Genomic DNA, 26316 nt, shown 5'->3' with positions numbered 1-26316 from the left:
GTGCGTGAATGAATTAAGAAGTCCTAAAAACGGAGGATTAAATTTCGTTTGGCACGTTTGTTATTCCTGTGAATATCGTGAGCCGAACGAAACACGATTCTAAAAGGCTACGCGCAACTGTTTCAGGCATCAGTTTCAGTCTATAATTCACAAATAGACGGCGCAAACTACAACACAGAGAAAAAACCTTTCTATGACTGGTTACGCAAAATGTTACATATAGCTATCCAGTGACATCACTACAACACGGAAGTTCCGCTCTATGCAGCCAATTTCTACTCTGTCAATGGTGTGCCGACAGATAGGGAAATCACACCTGGAAATAACGCCTCTATGGCTGAAAAATATTCCTCAAGCTCCCTCGCGAATTACCTTGATGGAGAATTCTGGGAAGTTAAGGATCAAATTCGGAGACAAATCTCCAGCTGTGAATTGTTTCAGTCAAACAGGTAACTTAGCCTATTTAGGCTACATTGTCAACGGATTTCGTTGCAAACACTACGAGCTGTTGATTTTGCTGCCGCCCAGTGTAAACTTTATTTGTGTAAGTAATTAGGGTAATTTTCTCTCTGTCCTCGGCCGTTTTCTAAAGCAAAGTAGTCTATACGGGTTCGCAGAACTTGTTACGTCGTCGCAGTTAAAACCAGTCGGGAGGTTGTGCTTATCTTAACGTTTATGTATTCTTTATACTGTATTTTTACATTGCTCATATGCTTTCATGTATCGTATTGGATCTAACTCGCATCTGCGGTCCATTTCAATGAAGTCCCCCATTGTAGGCCGGAATAATATGCGTTCTATTTGATCAACAGTTATGACCTCACTCTGGACCAGACAAGGGACTTGACGGTCGAGAGACTTCACTACTTTTTAAAACTGCCACAGATACGAAGCCAGCTCATAGACCAGGTGGATAAAACCCCTCGAACAGCAGTAATTGAAAATTGTTAATGTGCAGATGTTGGCAGCTTTTAATCCATCTTGTTATTAAACTACAGGTGAAGGATGGACAGAACTCCTTTCTGGCTAAAAGCCTGGGAATCACAGAGCTCCTATGCTCTGCAGATATGGCAACTGGTGTAAAGGTAGCCAATCTGCTCACATCGGTTTATATTAGTTATACTACACAATATGAATTCAGTCCTATATATCTCAACTGACTTTAAACATTACCTTTGTTACCGCCACTTTCCCATAGCTGGGAATATTTGCATTGAATTTTCATGTGTAATGTTTTCATGTGAAATTCAGTTGTTTGACATGTCACTATATTCCTTATGCATGTCTTGAATTGCAGTTGGGTGTCGTGTGTGGACTATATGGCGGTGCAGTCACCAAGCTAGGGGGCTCGGAACAGAAGGAGCAGTGGTACCTCCCTGTATCGGTATGGTCCCAGTCAGAACCAAATATTTAACATGATTCTCAATAGAATATGTCGCTTTCTGTTCACCATAGCATTAGGTTGCAAGAATGTTACTTTATAACTATGTTTGACCTAATCTAGCAATGGTATAGGTTAAGGTTGGGAGTTGCAACAGAGGCAGAGATACGATATTATCATGATATTTGGGCCACATGAAATATTATTGGGAGTCTTTACATTTTACAATACAACAAGTATTGTGATTCGATTCTGCAATACATTGTGAATAATTTCCATGGCATAAACCATGGCCCTGGTGTGTTTTTGTGTGTCTGTACTGATATTTCATATCATATCATATTAATTCACTTATTCCACTTTACATTTGCACATACTCTGCACTTTTATTGCTATTTGGCACTTCTGGTTGGATGCTAAACTGCATTTCGTTGTCTCAGTACTTGTACTCTGTGCAATGACAATAATGTCGAATCTAAGCCAATATTTGGATTGTCTGGTAGGAGCTGGAGTTTACCGGGATGTTTGCCATGACCGAGAGGGGTCACGGGAGCAACGTCCGTGGAATCCTGACTGAAGCCCATTATCAACCCTCCACTCAAGTACGTTTATTGGAAGTCATGGAACAGAGCCTGAATCGCTCCATTAAAGTTAGAGTTCATTAAAGTCCATTATTCTGCTGAAAGGTTTTTGATACTTGGGCTTAACAGCCAATCAAATTATACCCGTCCCTTCTGTGTTCCTGAAGCAACAAGTTAATTGGCACGTGCTGAGCCAGGACTGTGTATGAGCACCAGAGTTTTTTTGAGTGCACACACTGAACGGACAGCCAAAGAATCACGGACTCCACCTTTAACACAAACCACATCTAACGTTTTGTATTTGCAGGCCAACAGTCCACCGTAGTGAACATCCCAGGCATGAATCCACTATGAATGGCGTGGATCATTTGCAAATTTGATTTGAATATTTTGACATACAAGTCTGTGTACAATGACGTGGCAGAGTTCACCCATCAACAGATAGCATGTACCAAGTACCCAATAGCTGTTTCTTTGTTCTTCTTTCCCTCTTCCGTTTCTAACAATTCATTATTCACTCTAAACACTAGCCCAGTGCTATAGAGAAGGTATACTATACAGCTTGTCAAAATGTTGCGTCTATCTTTTGTCTCTTTTAACCCTGAATATAGCAACTGGTCTTCTGACACCCTATGTATTTATAGTCACAGCATGAATCATCTGGTTGTAATGACATGGGTATGTGGTTATAAGTTAAGTACGTAACAGTGTAAAAGTATTCCAGCCTATCTTCCAGTGCAGAGAAGGTGATCATTTTTCAGCTTTGATAAAAGTAGTGCTATGGATATGGATTTGCTTTGATATCGATACGGCTCTGATGGCTCAGGGTCGGTGGATATAAAGTCACAACTTAGAGTTGTCTGAGGAGTTTCACTTCTTCCCCTTTTACATCTGTATGTATGGAAAGACTGCGCAGTAAATTGAAAGAGTATAGATAGATAGATAGATAGATTGGATACTTAATTAATTCCAAGGGAAATGTATGTGATCCAGTAGCTTATACACTTTGCACTTGTGCAACTCGCAGACAGACATACATACATAAATCACATACACATAGGGAGAACATGTACACAAGGAGTCGGGTGTTTACAGATACAGGAATGGATCTGACCCTATGGTACAGTATGCATAGACAAGTGGTCTTGTGCTGCAAGTGTGGAAAGTGCAGAGATAGTGTGCTTGTTTGGATAGCGCAAAGATAGAGTTCTCAGAGTTCTTGTGCTTGTGTGTGTGTGTGTGTGGATAGTGCAAAGAGATATAAGTTGTTCAGTTTCTGCAAGGGGCTAGTATAGCCAGTAGAGGGATTGACAGTGGGATGGTATATGAATATATTGAATGGATATATTGTGGCTGATGATGACATTCATTTCAAGACACCAATAATGCATGGGAACAGTGAGATCATATAGTCATACAATGAACACAGTTTTTCCAATACAAATTATATACTTTGGCCAAGGAGTCCCTTTATTAATCTAACAGGAATGACTTAAGAACACATAATCTCATAACTGGCCTCATGATATTAATAAACCTTCCTTAAAGCATAGCAATTTTTTCTACAGGCTAATATTATTTTGATATAAGAAAAGGAAGGACAACTCGCTTCAAACTCAAGTCATGATAATGCCCATTTAAACATTTCTATTTAAGACAAGTTTAGCTTAATTTTATGAAATACTTTCAATCAGATCTCAGTACTCTTTACTTCATAGATGTTAAAAAAGATATAATAATCTACACGTAAGCATAGTGTATGTACTTTATTCAATGATTGGCTTAATACATTCACCTTCTTGTCTCCAGTGATGAGCCTCTGAGGTTTTGGGATTCTCCTCTCCACAGGAATTCATCATCCACACGCCATGCGAGGACGCCCAGAAGATGTACATTGGCAATGCCATGAAGGGAAACTTTGCTGCTGTGTTTGCTCAGCTTATTGTGAATGGAGAGGCTCAAGGTACTTTGCAGCGCCCACAGCCACAATGTTGTGTGCTCATGTCTGCCCACCTCTCTCTCTCTGTCTCTTTCCATTCAATTCAATTCAATTCAATTATATTATATTATATTATAAAACAATTGGGTTCTAGCGCGTAATTTAGCTGTTTCTGATTGGACTAGAGACGTTCCATGCTATAGGTTATTCGTCAACATACCTACAGTTACGGGACTTTTCACAGCTAAAAATAAATCACTCCGCGATGAAACATTCGCATTGATGATAACCGTTAATATACCGTCAAAGTTTTTAAAATTCTAAACAAGACGTTGACAATGGAACTATTTTTTGTTGCGGAGAAACAATGGCGAAATAAACCATTTTGAATCAATAACTTCGTGTTGAAATGTTAATTTGTTGACTGTAGAATTGTTTTATAAAAGCAATATAGCACTCGTGGGAGTGGGGTAGGTAAGGGATAATCCCACGGGTGTTGTTGCCTGCGCCACTCGGCCTGGCGGCCTCGGTGGCTACGGCCGAACACCACCCGTGGGATTATCCCTTACCTACCCCACTCCCACTCGTGCTATATTGCTTAATTATATTATATTTTATTTATATAGCACCAAAACAATAAAATTGTCTCAAGGCGCTTTACAAGCCCAGTGCCTGAACCCCCTTAGAGCAAGCACAACGACAGGGAAAAGAAAATACTCCCTGTTAATCAGGAAGAAACCTTAAGCTTAACCTTAACCTTTCCATTTCTATCCGCCTGTGGTGGTCCTAAGGATTGCTGTGTGTCCTTTCAGGTCCGCACTGTTTCATCGTACCCATCCGAGACCAGCATGGGGTCATGCATCCTGGAGTCACAGCTATTGACATGAAGCACAAGGAAGGTGTGGTCTCTCCTCATAGGCTCACAGTAGGGCTGGGCAATTAAATGAAAATTTACAGATAATGTCCCACAAAACAAAAGTTAATTTACCACAATAAATTAAGTATGCCATGCCCTGATTGGTTATGATTGTTTTGTGTGTGTGTGAAGAACATATGTGATGAACATACGCACAATATGCATATATTTATTTATTTAAAGTAATAAAGCCCATTTCTAGTTTACAGGTTCATTGTATCAGTAAATGAAGGCTCTTATTTGGACACTGTATTGGTTGGATTGATTTAATTACAGTGCATGAAATGCCCTGTATTGTTATTCCTAGGCTTCTTCTTCTTCTTCTTCTTATTCTTCTCACCTTTTTCTGCGATTAATTCAGCTCGAACCGCTTAACTTAGAAACTTTGTTCAAACTTTGTCGCGTAGGTCTTGTAAAGACACTTATGCTATGTATTTTTCACTTTTCTAAACTTTATACTTTTTAAGATACTAAAGAAAAACGAATATACATTTTCCCATTGACTTACATTGGGCCATTATGACATCATAATAGGGTCATTAAACTGGCTTGCACCTGTGCTTCACTGACACCTGCGCCAAGGTTCAAAGGCTCCTCTTCTCTCTGTCCCTCTCCATTCAACTGTATAACTAGAAATATTAAGAGACACCTTCCATACTCTACCTTTTTTTCTCTCTCCTTCTTTCTCTCTATCCCTCTCACTCTACTTTCTCTCACACTCCATCTCTCTGCTTCACTTTTTTTTCTCTCCTTCTTTCAATATTTTCCCTCTTCACTCTCTCTACTGGCTTTATCCAGAGCCACTTTGTTCACTCTTCTTTCTTTTCTTCTTATCTTCTTCCACTCTTCTTTCCTTTCTTCATTCCTTCTTCAACTTTTATTTCTTTCTTCCATTTTTCTTTCCTTTCTTCTTCCCTTCTCCCACTCTTCTTTTTCTCTTCTTCCACTCTTCTTTCCTTCTTTTACTCTTCTTTCACTCTTCTTTATTTTCTTCTTTCCTTTCTTCACTCTTCTTTCCTTTCTTCACTCTTCTTTCCTTCTTCCACTCTTTTTTCTTTCTCCTTTCCTTCTTTCACTCTTCTATCTTTTCTTCTTCCTTTCTTAACTTTTGCATTTCATGCACTGGTATTTCCTTCAGGAAATGCATTTTCTAGTTCATCTTTGTTACACATCTGTTCCTCCCTGTTTTGGTTATGATTGGGATAGTTATATGTAGGTCTCTGTTAATACAGGCCTTCACGGAGTTGACAATGGGATACTGATATTCAACAAAGTTCGGATACCACGGAAAAACCTCCTTAGCAAGTGAGTTTGAAGATTTCACTGAGGTTTGTGTCATTTTTTTGAGTTGTACAACTGGTCTTTTTGGTTTCTCCAATCACTTATATTTGTATGTGTGTGTGCCCTGTCTTGGTCCAGGTTTGGTACAGTGTCTGAGGATGGGGTCTACTCCTCTCCGATTCAGAGCAAGGGCAGCCGCTTCAATGCCATGTTGGCCGCTCTGACCCCCACCCGCCTAGGCCTCACTGTCCAGGCTATGGCAGCCATGAAGGTAAGGGCAAGGCTTTTAACCACGCAGGGCCGGTCATGTCCCATCATATATAGCCACCATGGATGAATAAAGGTTTTGCCATGCAGATTAGACAAAGATTTGGGGAAGGAAACCCTGGTGTAAAAGAGTGAGCTGGCTACCCACTAGGGCAGGGGTCTCAAACTCAGGCCCGGGGGCCAATTCCGGCTTTTTATCCTGCCCGCAAACTTCCATTTAATTAGAAAAAAATAGAAAAGTTCCATTGATTTAAATGGGCTACCCCAACGTTTACCGCAAAAAATCTGGCCCCCCAATGACCAGACTGGACACTCATCTGCCCTCTGGTAATTTGAGTTTGAGACCCCTGAACTAGGGTACGCGCTTCTATTATATTTGTATAGCTGGGCTGCTAGAGGGCGCTGTTGTACCATTACTTCAAGTATGACTAGACCTTCAGTGAATAAAACAACTGACACTGTAACCATACAAAAGGCACATGTAATAAAAAAAAAAAAATGTGTTACAAGACATTGTTTAAGAAGTATCCATAGAAGTACCTTGAATAATTTCAGTGGTGCTCGGGGCTCTTCTTCAAAGATATGGAGTAGGTTCAAGGTCCCTGCTGTAGAACATCATGCCCCTGTAGAGATTACAGTGTGTGTCACATTAACCTTAGCTGCCTCCCACCTGGGACAACAAGCCAAAAAGGTTTGATATTGAGAGCTCTAAAAACAAGGATGGCCACGCTACGGAGTCAGAATAATGCCATATTTGGAGGCATAGAGTTTATTTGACACTTTTGTGATTAATATCACGCATATAACTGTTTTTCTGAACTTGTAAGTGAGTAAGTACTAAGACATACCATGTTTTGATTAGGGTCAGAGTCATACAGTCATAAGACATTATGCAGGCCTGATTGAAACTACTGGAATATCATTCTCTTAAATGAGTTTGAGTCACCTTGTTTTCTTAGGTCGATTATTCACTGCCATAAAAACTTTTTTAGTGTCCCTTTTATTTTTTAGTCCCTTTTATTGTGTCATGGTAACTGAGCTGCAGACAGGATTTCCTTGTTTGGTAGGCCACACTGGTAAACAAAGCTGACTGGATTATAATCAGTAAACATTAAATTGCAGTTACCTCCAGGAATTAGCAAGTTTTATTACACCTTATTTCATTTAAATGACGTATTTAGAAATGTTGCAATAGTTCCTTGTGGAGTTCACTGTTGTTTGACATGTTTATGATAATGACAAGGCTTTGGGCTTCAGATACCTCTACACTTGAATATTTTCTTAAGTTACATAGGTTAAACATGGGCTTAAAGCACATCCAGAACTGTAAGTCTTTTGGTACGAGGACATACAGCCAACATCACTGAAACTGAACACAGAGGCTGTCTCTTACTTGTAGCTATCGAAATAGAGCATTGCTCATTTACCTTCTTTTGTCATGTTTTGATCTACTCTTGACACACACCAAGGATTTTTTGTAACACATTAAAATTGTTTTCCACCTACATTACTTAAGTGATTTTTCTAGTTCATGGTGACTCTTGTTTTTTAGATAAATGCATCTTAGTAAGTCTGTGTCTTAGTACAGATCTTACTAAGTTTCTGTGTGTGCGTGCGCGCGTGTGTGTGTGTGTGTGTGTGTGTGTGTGCTTGTGTATGTATGTACATGCATGTGTGTGCACGCACGTGTGTGTGGCATGTGGGTGTGAATTTTTTTTTTTACGTTTGATGTTGTCTTTCCTTCTCTTGCAGTTGGGGCTCATTATTGCAGTACGCTACAGCCACAGGTAGAGTGTCTGATTTCCTCTTGTAGTTCTCAATGGTGAAGAATAGAGCTGAAAACCTGCTATAGGCCTGTGTCCCACTGAAGTCCTTAGAGGCTGGTACTGCAGTGTTAGGTCTTTTAGTGAAATCGAGCCTAGTAGTAGTGAAGGCGTACCGAGGGTTATCAGGTGACTCTAAGCTGATTTGTCAACACCAAGCCAAATCATTTTGCTCTATTTTCTCTTTTGAAATAGTTTAACAGGTTGGCTCACTTCACTTTTAGCTTTTTCTTGCCAACTCCTGTCACCAGCTGAGTACCATTCCCTTATTTTGGCCCATAGGGTAATGCTCATGTAATGTGTTTTACTGCATAGCTGTATTGTATTACATCACACACAAATTGATTAGATCACCAAACGTGTGTACTTGCCATGGTTGCATAGGTATTCACATACTTGTTTACCATCCAGTTAAACATTCTGAGCATAAATGTCATGACTTGCTGACTGGCTGGGGCCTTTTGAGCTGCAACATGGCATGCATGCAGTATGCACAATAGTGTGCAGTTACTGAGTTGCTCTGAATCTTTTTTAATTGTAAGTGAATAGATTTACAGGTGAGTCCATAATTGTTGTTTTCTAGATATTCGGGTGGTGGATTGAATATATTAATTATGCTAGCACTGGACTCGATAAAGTGATGATAAACACCTGTGAAAATATGCAACAAGAACATCAATGAACTAAATCAGCTTAAATCTGGCCCAAAACAATGCGTAGTTGTGACGCTCAGAGCTCCTGCTTGCCACAGAGAACATCCCGTACAGAGGGAGTCTCTGCTCAGAGTGTGTGTTCCCCGACTCGGTTTTCAAGCTCTTCTCTTCCCCTCTGCTGCTGCTGCTGCCTCCTCCTCACATGTGGTTGGCCTCGTCTCAGACAAGCGTGGGCCAGGGGTGGGGGCGGATGCGTGGGCAGGGGATTGTCTGTGTGCCTGGCATCCCCGTAAACACACACATACACACACACACACACACACACACACAGAGGTGTTGAGCCCTGAGAGAGGGAGATTTTGGCATCCTCACACTAGACCTACCCAACTCTACCCACAGGGCTCCCAATGACACACGCATAGAAAGAGAAAGTTGTACATATAGTCTCACTTGCATCACCCATAAACAGAACGCACTCAAACATTTACAATATAGTGGAGCTGTGGGCCCTAATTTCATTGACAAGCAGCTAGCAACGAGCACAACCACGAGCAAAAAGCTACGAGTGCATGAGCTAAAGCTTTTTTAATAATTTGACAAAATCAAAAAAAAAAACTATAGAATTTTGCCACTCATACCATGAAGCAGGATCCTAAACGCCCCCCCCCCCCCCCCCCCCCCCCGATAGCTTCATGCGTGACTGACTTTGCTTTGCTCTTTGCCCGTCAATGAAATTAGGGCGTACTGCAATGTTAGGTCTTTGAGTGAAATAGAGCCTAGTAGTAGTTAAGGCATACTGAGGGTTATCGGATGACTCTCAGCTGATCTGTTTACACCCAGCCCAAGCATTTTGCTCTATTTTCTCTATTAAACTAGTTTAAAAGGTTGGCTCCCCAGAATGAAGTCATTTTCATCTGTTTGGTTGCACTCCCCTGCCACAAGCAACACTGGATGCAGTAGTTATGTGTCAGAGAGAGGGGGTGGGGGCCCTTGTGTGCAAGGACTTCCTCTCCGAGTACAAAAACACAGGTGTGCTCTATTCTGTGGTCAGGAGAGGGGTCATAGAAGATGGCTGACAAACCTCTACAGAAGAACCCAAACTCTCCATCAGACCTGTAAATCTCTCTGGTTAGCGCATCTGTATAGCTTTTAACCCAATAAGTGCAGTTCCTCTGGCAAACGTTACACCATGTTTATCAGAATGCTTCCAGAATACTGTTACGTTTGGTATTTAAACTCTCACCCATTTTAACACCCGAAAGACAATACAATTGACAGTCAGTCATTAAAAACAAACATATTTGGGTTATTGAAGTCCTCATAAAATAACTATGCTAGCCAGGCCAATGTTGCCCCACCACACCCCTGGTCTAAAGCACTCTCCTCTCTCCTCATGCAACCCCCTGTCCCACACACACACTCACACACACACACACACACACACAAGTGACTCTGTTGTGTCTGAGGGGAAGCCACCTGCAGCCTGTCAGATGAACAGATAAGCCCTGCGGTGGTCCCAGTGCAACAGGTGCACCCGGCTCCACTGCACAGCCACAAACTCCCTAACTCAGCAGCCACACACACACATGTACACACACTTCTCCCCCCACACATACATACACACAAACACACACACACAGAGCCTTCTTCCTTTGCAGTACATCCTCTTTGTCTCTCTCATACACACATGTATGCAAGCATGGCCCGGTGCACACCCACACACTCACTTTTCCATTGCCTTCTGTCTTCATTTAAACCTCCTCACAGTCGGAGGCAGTTTGGGCCCAAGGACCAGGATGAGGTGAAGATCATCGAGCACCAGACCCAATCCCTGAGACTCATGCCACACCTGGCAGCCGCATTGGCTCTGACATTCACAATCAGGTAATGGCATTGCTGTCCTGCAGGTTGGCTCAGGTGACCACTTACCACTTCAGAAATAAGTAAAAATCACCTAGACAACAGGTAGATATTACTGGGTTTGTAATATAAATGAATGACAATATCCTGTTATTGCCACTAGGTGTCTCGTTCCTCAAGCTTTGACTAGACCGTTAGTTGGGAGGTGGGGAGGGTGGGGGTGGAGTGACTGGATGGTGAGGATATTCCTGTGTGTGTGTGTGTGTGTGTGTGTGTGTGTGTGTGTGTGTGTGTGTGTGTGTGTGTGTGTGTGTGTGTGTGTGTGTGTGTGTGTGTGTGTGTGTGTGTGTGTGTGTGTGTGTGTGTGTGTGTGTGTGTGCGCTGCGCTGCGCTGCGCGTATGTGCACAGGTACGCAGCACGGCTGATGGACGAGGTCCTGAGTCAGGGGCAGGACCTCCAGAGTAATCGCTCCCTGCAGGCTTTGGTGGCTGGCCTGAAAGCCTACAGCACCTGGGAGAACCTGGCATGCCTCCAGGAGTGCCGTGAATGCACAGGCGGCATGGTGAGCAGCTATGTGTGTGTGTGGGGGGGGGGGGGGGGGGGATGTGTGGGTGTAGCTTTGTGCATGTGCAAAAATCTGTGTACATAAGTGGGGTGACGTGTGTGTGTGTGTGTGTGTGTGTTTGTGTGTGTGTGTGTGTATATGAGGTACATTCGTATCATCATTAGAATGGGCAGCAGCCAAGCAAAACACTACCGATGATGGGCTGGTGCTTGTTGTTTTTCAAACTGATAGCCCATGTCTGTGTGATTCACTGAAGTTTGGGGATATGTTTGGTGGCTGTGGGTTTTTTTTTTGAGGCCACTGAAACTTTCCATTCATTGTCTCACTCAAGTTGAAGTTGGTGTCATACCCCAATTGAATGGTAAATTCATACATAGATTAAAAAAATTAAAACAAATTTTTTATTATTTACATATGTTCTCAAATGCATCACCAACTTTAACCAAATCATCTGACTTGGAAAAACAGACCTTCATTTTTTACTCTGAAAAACCACAGCATTCGCACATCAGCTAGGGAGAGGGTGTGCTGTATGTTTTACCCCAAACTCGTGACATTTTCCACTTTTGGTTCACATGTGACACCACAGTCTACCCCTGACTAGATCATGTATTTATTTGCCTTTGTATAGTTTTCTAAAGACATTCTTTCAAGAATATGAGATGATATTGACATGGAACACACATACACACACACACACTGAATGGACACTCACCTGAGATGTCTAAGAGTCCTTGTGTTTTCATAGGGCTTCATGATGGAAAACAGGATCCCATCGTTGAAGTGTGACTCTGATGTCTTTGTGACATTTGAAGGCGACAATGTGGTCATGCTGCAGGTAAAAGATCTTCATGTCTGCAGAGCTCAAGAGCAGTGTCTCCGCAGCACAACTGTGACCCTTTGCTGTGTGTTGAAGCCTCACTTTACATTACTTTAAATGTTACTGAAGTTTCAAGGATTTTTAATTGTTAAACTAAAATTGTACAGAATGCTCAGTAACTGGGGGTATGTCTTTTTAAAACTTGCCTTTGTTTAAACTGTGTCATTGGCAAGTCTGTTACTGGGGAAGTGCCATGTCTACTACCACTTGTGTGTTTTTGTCTGGGTTTTTTAATTTCAATGCCAAGCAACAAACAAATAAGTCCAGCCCAGGGCCAAAGCCAAGTGGACAGATCTCAATATGCAGGTGGAGACTAATTACATTTTTCAAATAATACCCCCTCCCTTAACAATCCTGTGACAGGATTGTGATCACTGAATGAATTGGATGTTTTTATGTTTTATTAGATTTTTTCCCCTCGTTGTTGTTGCACACAATCCGATTGGCAATAATAGCATGTTTTGAGCAGGGAGCTGGTTATTCAATAATGCTCATGTAATTGGGGGCCCTGAAGCAGAGGGGAGAGGAGAGGGAGCCTTCAGGCAGGGGAGAACACAGGCCTTCACAGAGCACAGATGCTCACACACACACACAAGCTCACCATTCACAGCCAGCTTGGGGAGGCTTCACACACACACACACACCCACATAATGGGCTCTCTCTTTAAATTAGATTAGATTCTCACATACAAAAATAAATTATTCCTTTAAACCATGGGAATATCAGCACAGAGCATATTGGGTTTTATTTATTTGTTTATTTTTTTCGCAGCTTAGCCGAGTGTTCATGTTATAGGCATGGATCTTCAGAACAGGTGAATGGAGTACCGAGAGAACACACATTCACACTGGATGCAGTAGTAATGTGTCAGACAGAGGGGGTGGTAGTTTAATGGTAGTTTTTTTATATGCTTCCATGATGATGGTTGTAAATTGTAAATATGGGCCTTGTGTTCTGCATCGCCCTGGCCAATGAAGTGGAAGAAATATCCACATAAATTACAGTTATGTGGATAGTAGTAACGTAGTAAGGATAATTGCTGTATAATAGTTATCATGTGCCTATTTTTTCCCCCACCATCTGACAAAATGGCTGCCAGTCATTAAACGAGCTCGGCTGGACATTCAAACACTTTGATTTGATTAAGTTATAAGATGGCCAGGGAGGGTGTCTGTTTTTTCAGTGGCCAAGGTTAAGAGAGAGCATGTGAAAATTAACCCGTAGGATGTTAGGCTGCTGTTTCAACCAAAGTCACAAGGAGAGCGCAAGTCCTGCCAAAGCCCACTGTCCCACAATCCCCCTCTTCTGAAGTCTGATTTAAAAATCAAAAAGGCTTGACACACCACTGGCCTTTAATTGTGTTGGGTATTTTTAAATAGTAAACAGCAGTTGTGGTTATCCCAGCTGGATATTAATTATTTGGATCGAGTATTGGAGTTTAACAGGATGCCGGCCATATAAGTGTATTAGGACTGGAAGGGTTCATGTAGCCAGAGGCCATTGCTGTACTACCTGTCACAAGACTCTTATTAGACCCCTAGTTTGCCATGGCCAGATCCAAAACCCCCACTGGCTGACCTAAGAAAGGGTGCTAGCATCATGGACTTTTAAGGACAAGGTGTCTGCTGGTAGTAGTAAGAGAGGGCAAAAAAAGTCAAACTGGAGTGGGAGTAAAGGTGGCAGTGTTTCTAGTAGTAGCAGTATGACTGCCTGCCATGTGAGTCATAAAGGCCAGAGGAACCTGGAGAGGTTGGCGGATGGTTTCATACATGGTTGGATGTCGTAGTAGCTGTAGTGTTTAGTTAATGGTGTCATGAGTGGTTGGATGTTGTAGTAGTTGTACTGTTTAATAAATGGTTTTATGAGGGGTTGGATGTTGTAGTAGTTGTAGTGTTTAATTAATGGTTTTATGTAGGGGTGGGGGTTCTCTCTAAAACGATTCAGAAAAGTTTATAATCGATTTTGTAATTTAGATGATTTTTTAATTTTTTTTACACATCCATTTTATGTTGAAATGCAATTATCGATTGATTATCAATTCGAAAATGATTATCGATGCATTTCGACTATTAAATCATTTGAGTTTGCAGCTCAGAGTCTAAAATCACTTCCTACTTTGTGTTTGATAATTAAAGAAAATCAACAGATGAATTACCTTCTCTATTTGCTTTATTACAGAAAAAGCTTTTTCTTGTCACAATTTTGACTTTCTATGAGCAATGCAATAATCGATGCAGCTTGCATTTCAACATAAAATGGATGAAAAAAAAAATAAAAATGTTGAAATCGATAATCGGTTTAAAATCAATAATCGATTAAGAATCGTATAGTTGATCTCGGAATCGAATCGTGAGGTGCCAAGAGATTCCCACCCTTAGTTTCATAAGGGGTTGGATGTTGTAGAAGTTGAAGTGTTTTGAAGCACCAGCAGGGTGTAGTTGCAGTAAGTTGAAAGTGTACTTACTTCTGTGTATCTGAAAGGAATGTCATGAAGAAATGTGTTCGTCACATAAAATTGTATCAGTCTCGCCATCTCTCTTAGTTTTGCCTAATAGCAACAGTCATTATAAAGCATCTTCACAATGCCCTTAAAGAACCTAAGCTAGCAGGTGCCTCGTCCATCACATGTTGACCTCAAAATATTGGGGTCATACTGACATCAAAGTCAAAGCAGAGTGACTTAAATGTATCTGCATTTACACATTGAACAGATGCTTTTGTCTCAAACGACTGGCTACACAGATATACATTTTCATCAGTAGTCTAAAGGAGTTGGAATCTCTTGGCACCTCACGATTCGATTCCGATTCAGAGGTCAACGATTCGATTTTAAATCGATTATCGATTTTAAATCGATTTTGTAATTAATTAATTAATTTATTTATTTATTTTTAACACATCCATTTTATTTTGAAATTCAAGTTGCATCGATTATTGCATTGCTCATAGAAAGTCAAAATTGTGACAAGAAAAAGCTTTTTTTGTTTTTTTTTTTAAATTACAAAATCGATTATGAACTTTTCTGAATCGAGAGAGAATCGTTTTAGAGAGAATTGAGAAAAATCGAATAATCGATTTTTTCCCCCCACCCCTAGTAGTCTATGTGTGCTTCCTGGGAATCTTTTATTTTTTTTACCAGTTTCATAACTAGTTTAGCCACAGGAACATACCACATCATAGCACTGACTTTTGACCTAACTGTTCCCCCTCAGGTGGTGGTGCGTGAGCTTCTCAGTCAGTACACCAAGCAGCTGGGTGACAGCGTAGTGGCCGGTCTCATCAGAACCTGGACCAGTTCGGCCTCGGACAGCTTCAGAACTAGGTAAAAACCGGTCCCACCAGAATTGCAACAGACTGCTGCGCTGCCCAATGTTTTTCCCCACACTATGGTTAAGCAAATATACCAAAGTTGTGGTGTGGCTGTGCTTGTATGTGCAGACCACAGGCTCTCTAAGCAATCTACTTTCATAGGCCATTTGAATCATGTTCATATATCGGTTATAATATTGGTACTTTTGAGCCTTTTTGAGCTTTGGCTACAAAACAAATGGAAGTGGGAGGGAAGAATAAATGTTGGTCTCTGCAAACGGCCAACAACAGCTACATACACACGTGATCCCATTGTATATGAGCTCATACAAAGCTTAGGGAGACAAACAGCTGCATGTTTAATGAACCTCTATGTTAGATTAATGGTGTTTATGGTCATCTTACAATGCATTCACAATGGGAATTCCATTGGGCATTCCAAGGACGAGTTAGAATGATGTGCCCCTATGCTAGGAAAACGGTAGTTGGCACTGAGATGGCGCAGTAATTGTGTTGGCCCTCTGGCTCAATCCAATGCTCAGACTGGTACTTAGAGAGCGAGTAAGCAACCCACCATTTGCATGCATATTTCTCCATGAAAGTGGCCTGGATGTTCCCTTCATATGAAGGCTGTTTCACAGATAATAATTTTTATTTGAATCATTGAGGTTTTATGTTGCCATAAATAACTTTGATCCAAGAATACAGGCAGCCTTTTCACACCATGCTCCTGCTGTTCCTCAGTAGTTGGTTTTGACTCTGGCCTTTAAATAGAAACAGCCAAAAGCTGTCTGGCTGCAGACATGGATCATCTATTTAAGTAATTGCTCATTGCAAAGCCAGTGATTTCCTGGTGCATTTATGTTGCTGTTGCGGCACAGACAGCCTTTGTGAATTTTTGTCAAAAAGTGTATCATCGCTGTTTGTTTGCTCTATTGCTGTCAGTAGGCTGTTGTTGTAAATGTCAGAGACAGAGATATGTAAATGTAAATGTGGCTTTTGTTTACTAGAGTGCGGCATGGTGTAAAATGGGTCCTGCCATGTAAATATTTGGCCCTAGAGAATTTGTATTGATACCCATACAGTGTGGGCTGAGATTTAGAATAAGGGACAAGTTTGCTAGGTAGCTTCCTTACTGTGTTTTCTGGATTACCTAACCAACCAGGTTTCAATTTTAAAAGCTTTTCTGAAAATGTTTATTTGCATCACAGTTATATAGTGAACATATAACATGCTGAAAAACAGTGTAGATTTCATTGGGCCTGATCCAATGGGCTGTTTGTTAATAATTAATTGCTCCTCAGTGGTGATGACTGTAGGTGTTTGTGTGTGTGTGTGTGTGTGTGGTAGTCTCCTAGGCTTCAACGTGGATAAGGTCGGAGATTTGTGTTTTCTTCTGAAGGCTGTGAGCTATCGGGAGAGAGTGTTACAGCGTAGCCTGGCAGCCAGACTCTACAATAAGGTACACATCATTTTTCCATGTCACACGTGATGTATTTGTGACTCAACTTAAACAGTGGCATCACTTATTTGACACGAAAGAAAGAATTTCCATTTGATATTTCCATATGATTAGGCCATCATATTGGAAACCTGTCTTGCCTCATGTAATGACAAATGAGCCTGAACACAACACTGCCATTGTCACTCTTCAGTCATTCTTCTTGATTGGCATGTTGACATTGACATGTTTCCAACTGTAGGTTGAAAAGAACAAAGATGAGTTTTTCGGGGCCTGGAACTCCTGCCTCCATCATGTGACTGGCTTGGCCCTGGCTCACATTCATCGAGGTGAGCTCTCTGTTTCAGGCGTGGAAAGAGCAGACTTCACTGCTGGAGTGGATTCATTTGGCAAATATGTTTGTGTTGAGTAATTGAAAAATGTATTTTAAGTATGACATGTGTGGGTCTTCATATGTGTAGGCAGTGGAACTGGTCGATAGATGCAGGGAAATGTTATCAAAGCCAGATGTTGCAATGGTTTATGACATTTTCATACCTTGTGTATGGCTGGAATGGATTAGTTAACTTTATGTGTGTGTGTGTGTGTGTGTGTGTGTGTGTGTGTGTGTGTGTGTGTGTGTGTGTGTGTGTGTGTGTGTGTGTGTGTGTGTGTGTGTGTGTGTGTGTGTGTGTGTGTGTGTGTGTGTGTGTGTGTGTGTGTGTGTGTGTGTGTGTGTGTGTGTGTGTGTGTGCCTGTCATTGCTGTTGTTTATGTACTCATCTGTGACCAAGTTCTCAACCAAGGAGCAGTGTGGGTCTTTATCTACCCCCTGTCATCATAATCTTTCCATTCTCTCACTGCTCTCCTACTCACACACTCACTCACTCACACACACACACACACACACACATGCACAAGCCAATAGTATGAATAGAGCATACCACAGTCATGAGCAGAGATACAGTCTCTTGCTCACAACTCAACTTAACCCAAATACACAAAATAGAACTTCTTAATTATCGCATATTTCAATCTGAATTTAATTATTAAAAAATGAAATTGCCTTAGCAGAAAGCTTTTTCTCCCTTGCATTGCTATGTTTCACTTAAAATAGCCTATCATGAACTAGCCCTGTCTGACCTGAAATACTTTAATACACTTTAACTCACTGTTCTGAAAAATGATATGTTAAATGATGGCCATATTTCTCCCAGATATAATAGGTGTGTGTGTGTATATATTCATAAATATCTAGTGAATTACTTTAAATTCAAGATCAATGACTAAAGGTCACTCGAAGTCCAGCGGTCTGTGCTTTGTACGGGTTACACTTGTTCACTTGTGTTACTCATTACTTCACATATGAATAGTTGTCTTGTATCGCTTAAGTGAACATATGTACACTAGTCGCCAAGTACTGTTGTACTCTACATACCAATACATGCATAGTGGGGCTACATCTAAGAAGGCTTAATTGCCAGTTCAAGGGTCTGTTTGTCAGAGAACAGTTGTGACATTTCTGTGTTCATTTTCCATAGTGACATTGGAGCAGTTTGCACTGGCTATTCAAGAGTGCCAGGTCGCAGAAGACCACGCCTTGCTCATGAAGGTATGTGTGAAACCAGTTTTCCACTCTAAATCAGTCTCGCACCGCAAGATATGAAAGCACGTGCTCACCTTTTGAATCATCAGACAGTTCCTATGGAAAGTTCTCAGAAGTGGTAACAAAGTAGTGTGCTCTCTCAGATGAATATTTACATACACACTGATGCACACAGCGACTTATTCACAGACACACAGAAGTGGTAACCGTGTGTCCTCTCATGTATTAATACATGTCACCCCTACTCCTCCACCTTAACAAGGCCTCTCGTAATGAAGCAGTGCCCAGCCGATGTGTGACATGTTTTTCCACTGCTCTCTCATTGGTCTGTTTGAAGCCCTCTCTTACACTGGGGGGCGGCGGTCACTGTGCTTGGTGAAGAGACTGAGGTGTAGGGGCCATGTGACACAAAGGCGCGCACACACACACACACACACACAAACACACACACACACACACACACACAAAGGCACGTGTATGTACTCTGCAGCCGTGGGGCCCACCAGGCCTGAGCATCAGCCATTGTGTAAGTTGTGACCCACCTTGCCACACCCATCAGTACCCCCTGTCCGCTCAGCGCAGCTGGGGGGGGGGGGGGGGGGGGTGCAAGCCGGTTGGTGATGGTGGGGGGTGTGTGGCCGAGAGATAAGCACATGCCTGTGGTGTTGCACAGAGGACGCTCCCCCTGTATCTTAGCAGCATGCCTGCTACAGGGTGGGACATCCACTGTTGCATTTTTGGGAAGAGGTGGGAGACCCCTACATTGCTGTTGTAGTGGTTGTTGAAATCCTGTGTTGGTCGATTTGTTTTTGAGGAAATGAAGCATCCAGCCACAGGTTAAATGTTACTGTTACAGGCTGGTTCACAGTCACCTTCCTGTAGCCTGCTGACTCTAAGGGTGAGGAAGAGCTGTGGGACAGGGAGGAGCGTCACATGCTCTCCTGTCATTTGAGAGTCAGTGGAGAAGTAACACCTCACTGCAGCTGGGCTCGGCGGAGCGGAACTGGAACTGGACCTGTGACGGTGACTGCAGAGCAGATCGCACACACCTGTGGGGCCAACCCGGGCCCCGGGAGAGCAGCCGCCCACACGGGGCTCACGTGACGCCGCCCAGGAACACGAGTAGTCACGAGATGAAGTGGATCCCTCACCAAATCATGTGCCTAACCCCGAGTGTGGTTTCAAGGGGTCTCGTTTTTTTTTGTTTGTTTGGGGTTTTTTTTGTTCTTGTTTTGTTCTGTTTTTGTTGTTTCTGTTTCTGGTGCTCACCTGTCTCTGCCTCACGCAGGGGGATTTAGGAAGTCAGAGAAAGACGTGACTTTAATTCAGCAAAATATAGTTCAAATGGTGAAAAAAACAGCATGTTATAATAGTTGTAAAAGTATTGTCTCCTTGTAGCGTTCAGGCCTTTTAATATATATCTCTATTTATTAATCCTTATCCACTGTGCGATTCTCCTCCACCATTTTCAGCGCTCAGCTGTGTTAAATCAGGGCAGTGGAATAATAAAATGTTCCGTTAGCCTCTAAAGCCCTGGCCTCAGAATGAAGGGTGTCATCCCTCTTTGGGCCGTACCTCCTCGGCGTGACCCATTGAATGGTTAACCAGAGCAACACGCAGCTTTGGCTATTTTTCGCTGCAGACTCATTTTATGTCTGTCAACGAGGTTGCCAGGCCATGGTCATTATCTTTGGATTCAGCGCCCAGTCAAGTCCAGCGGCCAGTGTAACTGGCCCATATCCACGTTAATGTGTGTCTCTCACAATCTGAGCCTTAGCATTTACCAGCCTGATGCACCCAGTCCTCAGTGAGTTCAGTAACCTCTGTGCTTTTATCTGGCAGTGGCTGTTTCCCTTTTGCGTGCGATGGTTGGTAGTTTCAGTACGTGTTGTGCAGAGGTATGTGTTACTCAATCACTTCCAGGCTTCCTTCCACAGCAGGTTGACCGGAGCATACCGAAGGGCGTCAGCCTTCAAAGACCATTCAGGGATGCCACCCAGGTGATAAGGGACTTAATAGTGCTGTGATAATTCTTTGCTAAGCTTTACTCTCTTCCCCAGATTCCCTCGTTTGCATACAAGGAAGAGGGCGAGAGAGTGAACTGGTTGAAAAGAAAGCTTGGCTTTCTGTGTGGCAGGCTTGGCTGTGGACAAACCTCTAAATACCAAGAACCGTGTCGGACACATGCACACAAATACATACACAGAAATTACACACTCATATGCACACACTGACATAAGACATGCACACACACACACACACACACACACACACACACACACACACATGGATACAAATATTTGAATAAACAGAATATACATTAACTCACTCATCAACTCATCATACTCACCAATATATAACCACACATGCACACACTGACATAAGACACACACACACAAAGATATTAATAGACATAGAATACACAATGCCCTCATTAATACACAATTAAAACCAATACACACACACACATTCATACAAACTTTATGCTTAAACATAGACACTTTATAATAAACACAGAACAGACATGGACACATGCACATGAATACACTCACTAATATATATACACATATACATGCGCACATACACACGTATTTTCCATCTGCTAATTGGCTGCAGCTCAGGATACAAGCACAACTTGAGGGTCGTGTAAGCCGAGCTGAGGGCTGTCCGTGATGGGTAGTTTGGTCAAGCGGAGAGTTCAGAGGTCACGTTGTCTCTTTCAGTTGAGCCTCGTGTCCACACTGCAGAGCTGAAGACACAGCAGCCCCTCTGTCTTTTTCCTGTCCAGCTCTTTGATGTGCGCTGGTGGTTGTACTTTCTCACTCTCACCTTGAACAAGTCGAGATATTAGCTCGCTTGCCACTTGTTGTTTTTTCCACTGCCTTTCTTTTGCTTAAAGCACATCCTGCAAGGCTCGATGTTTTTGCCCCCACTGAGTGTCGCGAAAAAACCCACATTTAAGGTCCTGAACACAAACACACGCTTTGTACTTTTTCCAGGAAATGCCAGGAGTGGAAAAAATTTGTGTTTTTTTTATTTATAGCTTTTATTTTAATTATTTTGCCCTTCTTTGTGTAAGCTGTTCTGTTTGTCTGTTATTTGTGTCCCTCCAGTTCTGCCTCTTGCATGGCACTAGTTTGGTGTACCAGGAGAGAGCCTGGTACCTGGAGCATAAGTACCTGACCCCAAGCACTAGCCGACAGATTCGCACCCAGGTAAGTTTAACAGTATTTTTTTTACACAAGAGAGAGTGTCTGTTAGGATCACCGGTGTTGTCTCTGCACATTTTCTCCCAGATTGGTATAACTTGATGATACTCTCAGAGTTGGGTCATTATTTACATGTCCATAATGCATTAACTAGGTATGAGCCACTTTATGAAAATACCACATAACCACATATGCATAGACCATATCCACTGAGTGATTTTACACAGAACTTCACAGGAATGCTGATTTAAGCAGGCTTGACTCATAGCAAGAGTTCTGTCGACAAACGAGAACTGAAAACAGGTGTTGTGAGCAGAGATGTACTGACCACTGACTACCTGTTTTTTTATTTATTTCATCTCTTTCTTCTTCTCTTTTTTGTAAAGTGCCTCTCAGCTGACCCTGCCTTTGTGAGGCTTGTCTCTTGTAATGATTCACCATGGGTATTTACTAGCTGTGAGGGAATGCCAGCTGCAGCTGTAGTATTGATCAGGAAATCCAATCCCCCCCCCCCCCCCCCCTCCCTCCATATTTCTCTGGGTTTTAACAGTTGTTCACAGTTGGCTGAGATCAAATAGCTGGTTGTCCCACGAGAGCTGTCCTCTCACCTTTTTAGCATTCTGGAGCAGGGCCGAGAGGACAATGGAGCCGGCTCTGGCACGGTCCAATCACAGGCCACTGAGGTGACTTGTTTGCTCTAGGCCATAAACCAACATGGCCTCTCACTGTCCAAACAGCACCCCGTGCAGGTTTCACTTTTACACCACAACCTGTTTTAGGAAAATTCCTAAATGGAATAACCAAATGCCCAAATCCATGCCATTCACTTCTATTCCATGCCTGTGGTTAAGTCGAGTCAGGTACCTCGGGTAACTGCTCCAAACACAGGCTTGTGTAGACATGGAAAGTGATAAGGCAGAAACACAGAGATGTGTTGTTGTGATGTAACATACAGGCCTGTTGCACCAGGGCAGAGCCAGAGTGGATGAAAATGCATCAGGCGAGATAAGGGCAGCCATCTTTGCTTATCACCGCCTCATGTCGTGCTCTGAAACAAACCATGCAAACGAGCCGGCCCACCGGCCTCATTATCCCGGCTGTGCGATAGTCCGTCATGCTTACACTGCGCGATCGTCCCCAGAGATAGGCCCCACTGGCACACATGCACTCGTTCTCTTCTGTCCACTGATAGTGGTCACAGTCAGGCGTACTGAAGGCTATCAGGCAGCGTAAATAATCTGTGGTGCCATTATCAAGGGTTATCAGTGTATTCATTTAATTGAACTGAAAGGTTGTAGGTCCTGGGTTTGATTGTGATGGAATTCAATTTTATGGTCGTAACTCTTATGCGAATATATGTATTTAGATTGTAAAAAGAAGCCATTGAAGAAATTGAAGATTTTTTTTTATATAATTTTTGACAAGGGGAGGGAAAAAAGGTGCTTGTCACCCATGCTGTCCCCTGAAAATGATTACCTTCTCTGAGGGTCATTGGTGTACTCCCTTTGGAAATATGACATTTTCTGTCTTCACATCAGACATGAGTACAGCACACACACACACACACAGAAAGAGAGAGAGGGAGAAGAGTGTGTGAGGGTGTGTGTGTGTCATTTACTCATGCCTAATCTCCAGGGAGCCCAGTCATATGGTGGACAAAGGGAGGTCCTCCGTGGTGACACACTGGTGTGACTTTTCTCAGCGTGTCTCGAACCCTTCAGAATGCCAGTGTCATTAGGCGGCGAGCTCTCTTATTACACCAGTCAATAATGAGCCACAGGGGGGGCTGTCACAGCTGGCTGCATGGGAAACAGATCTTGGTGTACAGGGCTTAGTCACACACACACACACACACACACACACACACACATGTTAACATATACCTTCACACATATGGATGCTCAGTCACTTGGGGACAAGTCGACAAGTAAGTGCATACATACATACACACTACACACATACACATATATACACGAACATACACTTATTTATATTTTGAACACCTTAATATAGACACACAGCGAACACTAGTGGGGATCTCAAGATAAGGGAGTTATTCCAACACCTCAGCTTTGCGCTCTCTCTCTCTCTCTCTCTCTCTCTCTCTCTCTCTTTTGCTTTTTTTTTTAACTCATCATTGCTGTTTTTGTTTGTTCAAAAGTGGCACTCCTTGTCTTTACACAGCAGTCTTAGGACTGAGGTCCTTTCATCTCAGGAAAGGGTAAAAGAGGGAACCCAGCAACCAGCGCAGTGGCTGCCACACCTGAGGCCATTTTACAGGACAGAGGACTATTGAGGCAGACATGTCCAAACATATTTTAGCCCTTTATGTTTCTGAGATAAGCAAGGTTACACAAATAGAGCAACCATGAGTGTTCTTTTGTCAAGGTAAGGCTATAAATGTCAGAAAATGAGCTGAGCAGAGCCCAAGTGCTAATTTACTGCAATCCTTTCTACCTTTTATCGCTATAGTTAGTGTAAATACCCAGTCGTTGAGTAGTCTCATTCCAAGAAGGCTGTAGGCTGTAGACATCTCGGTTAGTTATTAAGGGAAATCAATATGGAACATGACGGCGTTTTTTTTTTTTATGAAAGCAGATGTGAGATCAGCCTGGATCACATAATGATTTAACACTTTAGAAATACAGACTAGTTGATTTTCAAGATTTTAAACCGTTTTTAATTGAAACTGGAACTGAGCTAAATGATTTGGATGGATGCCTTGTTTTATACAACCCATTTTTATTTTCACACTCCTGTTGGTATCTCACTTTATCGTAATTTTTATACATTTGAGCTGTTTTGAATTATCAATTGTGCTTCATGTGAGCAGACTTACGGTTTAACATTAAGTGTGTTTGGTTCTGTATCATAACTACCCAGATCATGTTTTTGTGTTTCCATTCACTTCTGGGAATTTTGTCACTGCACTAATTTAATAGTTATGAGATTCTGATTAATCAGTGGGACATTTGTTGTATTTTTCTCCACATCCTCAATACTGGCCACTAGAGGGCAGAGTAGTAAGGTTTTTAAGTGTAGCTGGATGGGAAGAATAAACTTTATTTGGGTTAGGTACATTAGGGGGTAGGGTAGGATTGAAACTGATGATGAAGAAATGCAAAGTGACTTAATGTACTATACTTATAGTGTGGTAGATGCTACATTTAAGCCCTATGCATGTCCCCTGGGTATTAAACACATGACGTCAGTATTGCTAGGAACATGATCTACAAGTTGGTCCACAGAGGCAAAAGGGTGTGATTATACATTTGAACACTGTTGTATAAACGACATTGCCATTGCTCCATAGTTCTGGAGCTTTTTAACGATACCTCTCCTTTGTGTCTCATCAAAGCAGTGAGAGAGCCGGTATTTAATAATAACAGTCACTGTCTTTCAGGAACTATATGACTTCTGTCAATTCTTAAGCCCTTACTGTAACACTAATCTCTAGAGACAGTTTCCATGGAAAATCTGTTTTGGGTGTCAGCAGTCTAGGTTGTTGTGGACTTTTCCCCCAGTGTGTATTTGATGGCCTCTTATGTATGTCCTGCACCCTCACTGTTGGAAGTTTCCTGGGTATTTGACAGTCCTGTTTTCCTCCACTCCATGTTGAACAGTAGACTTACTAATTGCAGTGACTTATATGAAGTCACTTCACATGAAGGGCGGAGAACATGTACCACAGCAGTTCCTCTATCTGGATCATTTACAATCCGTGTCCTTGGCCAGCTGTGAAACTACATTAAAATGTACAAAAAGAAAAGTGTTGACTCAGCAAACGGCGGTCACATATTCTCTTCACAATGAGAATGCGTCACTGTTTTTAAGGAAATAACAGTTTGGTTAAACAAAACAATGTTTGGATACGAGGAGGCCTCTGATTTCATAAAAAAATATTTTAACAATGTTGCATACCCTCCTGTTTGCTTTTGAATGCATACAAACATGTAATGAATACATTCATAATGAATTGGTGAATACATTTACATCAGTTACTCAAAATCATCTGTGCAAATAAATGGCAGGTCAAGTTCACCTAATCATTGAAATGCTCATTGACACAAACAGTTCTTTCATGAACGTCCCAACATCTGTTTTTTTATTTGTTTGTTCTGTCATTCTTCACAACTGTCTCTTATCATTAAAACCTGCATTGCTGTAATGTCCTACAGTGTGAGAAGATATTATGACACAGCACTCACGTCTTCTGTCGTTCCCTGTGACATGTAGCTGCTGGAGCTCTGTAAGTCGGTCAAGGATGCGTCCTTGAAGGTGGTCTCCGACTTCAACATCCCGGCTTGCTGCATTCAGGCTCCTATTGCTGGAGTGGCCAACCCAAGGGCCGAATGGGCGTTCTACTCCCAACCTCAGATCCCGTCAGCACAGGGAACACTATCTAAGCTCTGAGCCCTGTCAGGCTTTCAAAACAAAGGGAAACCTAACCACTGATGTATGACTGTCCAAAGGAACTCATCCAAATATGTGGAGTTTTTCACACCTCTCAAGATAGACTTTGTATTGTGCCACCGTTATTTGTGAGGCATTAGCTTATGGAGCTAATCATGAAGAAGTCGAGATTCATTTCATTTACAAATTT

General features: G+C 42.1%; 1 protein-coding gene across 1 annotated transcript; it reads left to right on the top strand.

The window, feature by feature from the left end:
• Positions 1–333: 333 nt before the first annotated feature.
• Positions 334–26180, top strand: acoxl (acyl-CoA oxidase-like; the record flags this gene model as incomplete). Its single annotated transcript, XM_080848508.1, has 19 exons — positions 334–449; positions 813–909; positions 999–1085; positions 1298–1384; positions 1885–1983; positions 3811–3925; positions 4714–4800; positions 6050–6122; positions 6237–6369; positions 8118–8152; positions 10609–10725; positions 11111–11264; positions 12016–12105; positions 15361–15470; positions 16808–16919; positions 17161–17248; positions 18440–18510; positions 21618–21719; positions 25950–26180. The coding sequence occupies 19 exons, from the start codon at positions 334–336 to the stop codon at positions 26124–26126; spliced, it is 1950 nt and encodes a 649-aa protein (XP_080704634.1). The 3' UTR covers positions 26127–26180.
• Positions 26181–26316: the final 136 nt, after the last annotated feature.

The sequence above is a fragment of the Sprattus sprattus genome (assembly GCF_963457725.1).
Source record: "Sprattus sprattus genome assembly, chromosome: 12".
NCBI lineage: Eukaryota > Metazoa > Chordata > Actinopteri > Clupeiformes > Clupeidae > Sprattus > Sprattus sprattus.
The sequence above is the reverse complement of the archived record's forward strand: the minus strand, read 5'-3'. Positions and strand labels throughout refer to the sequence as shown.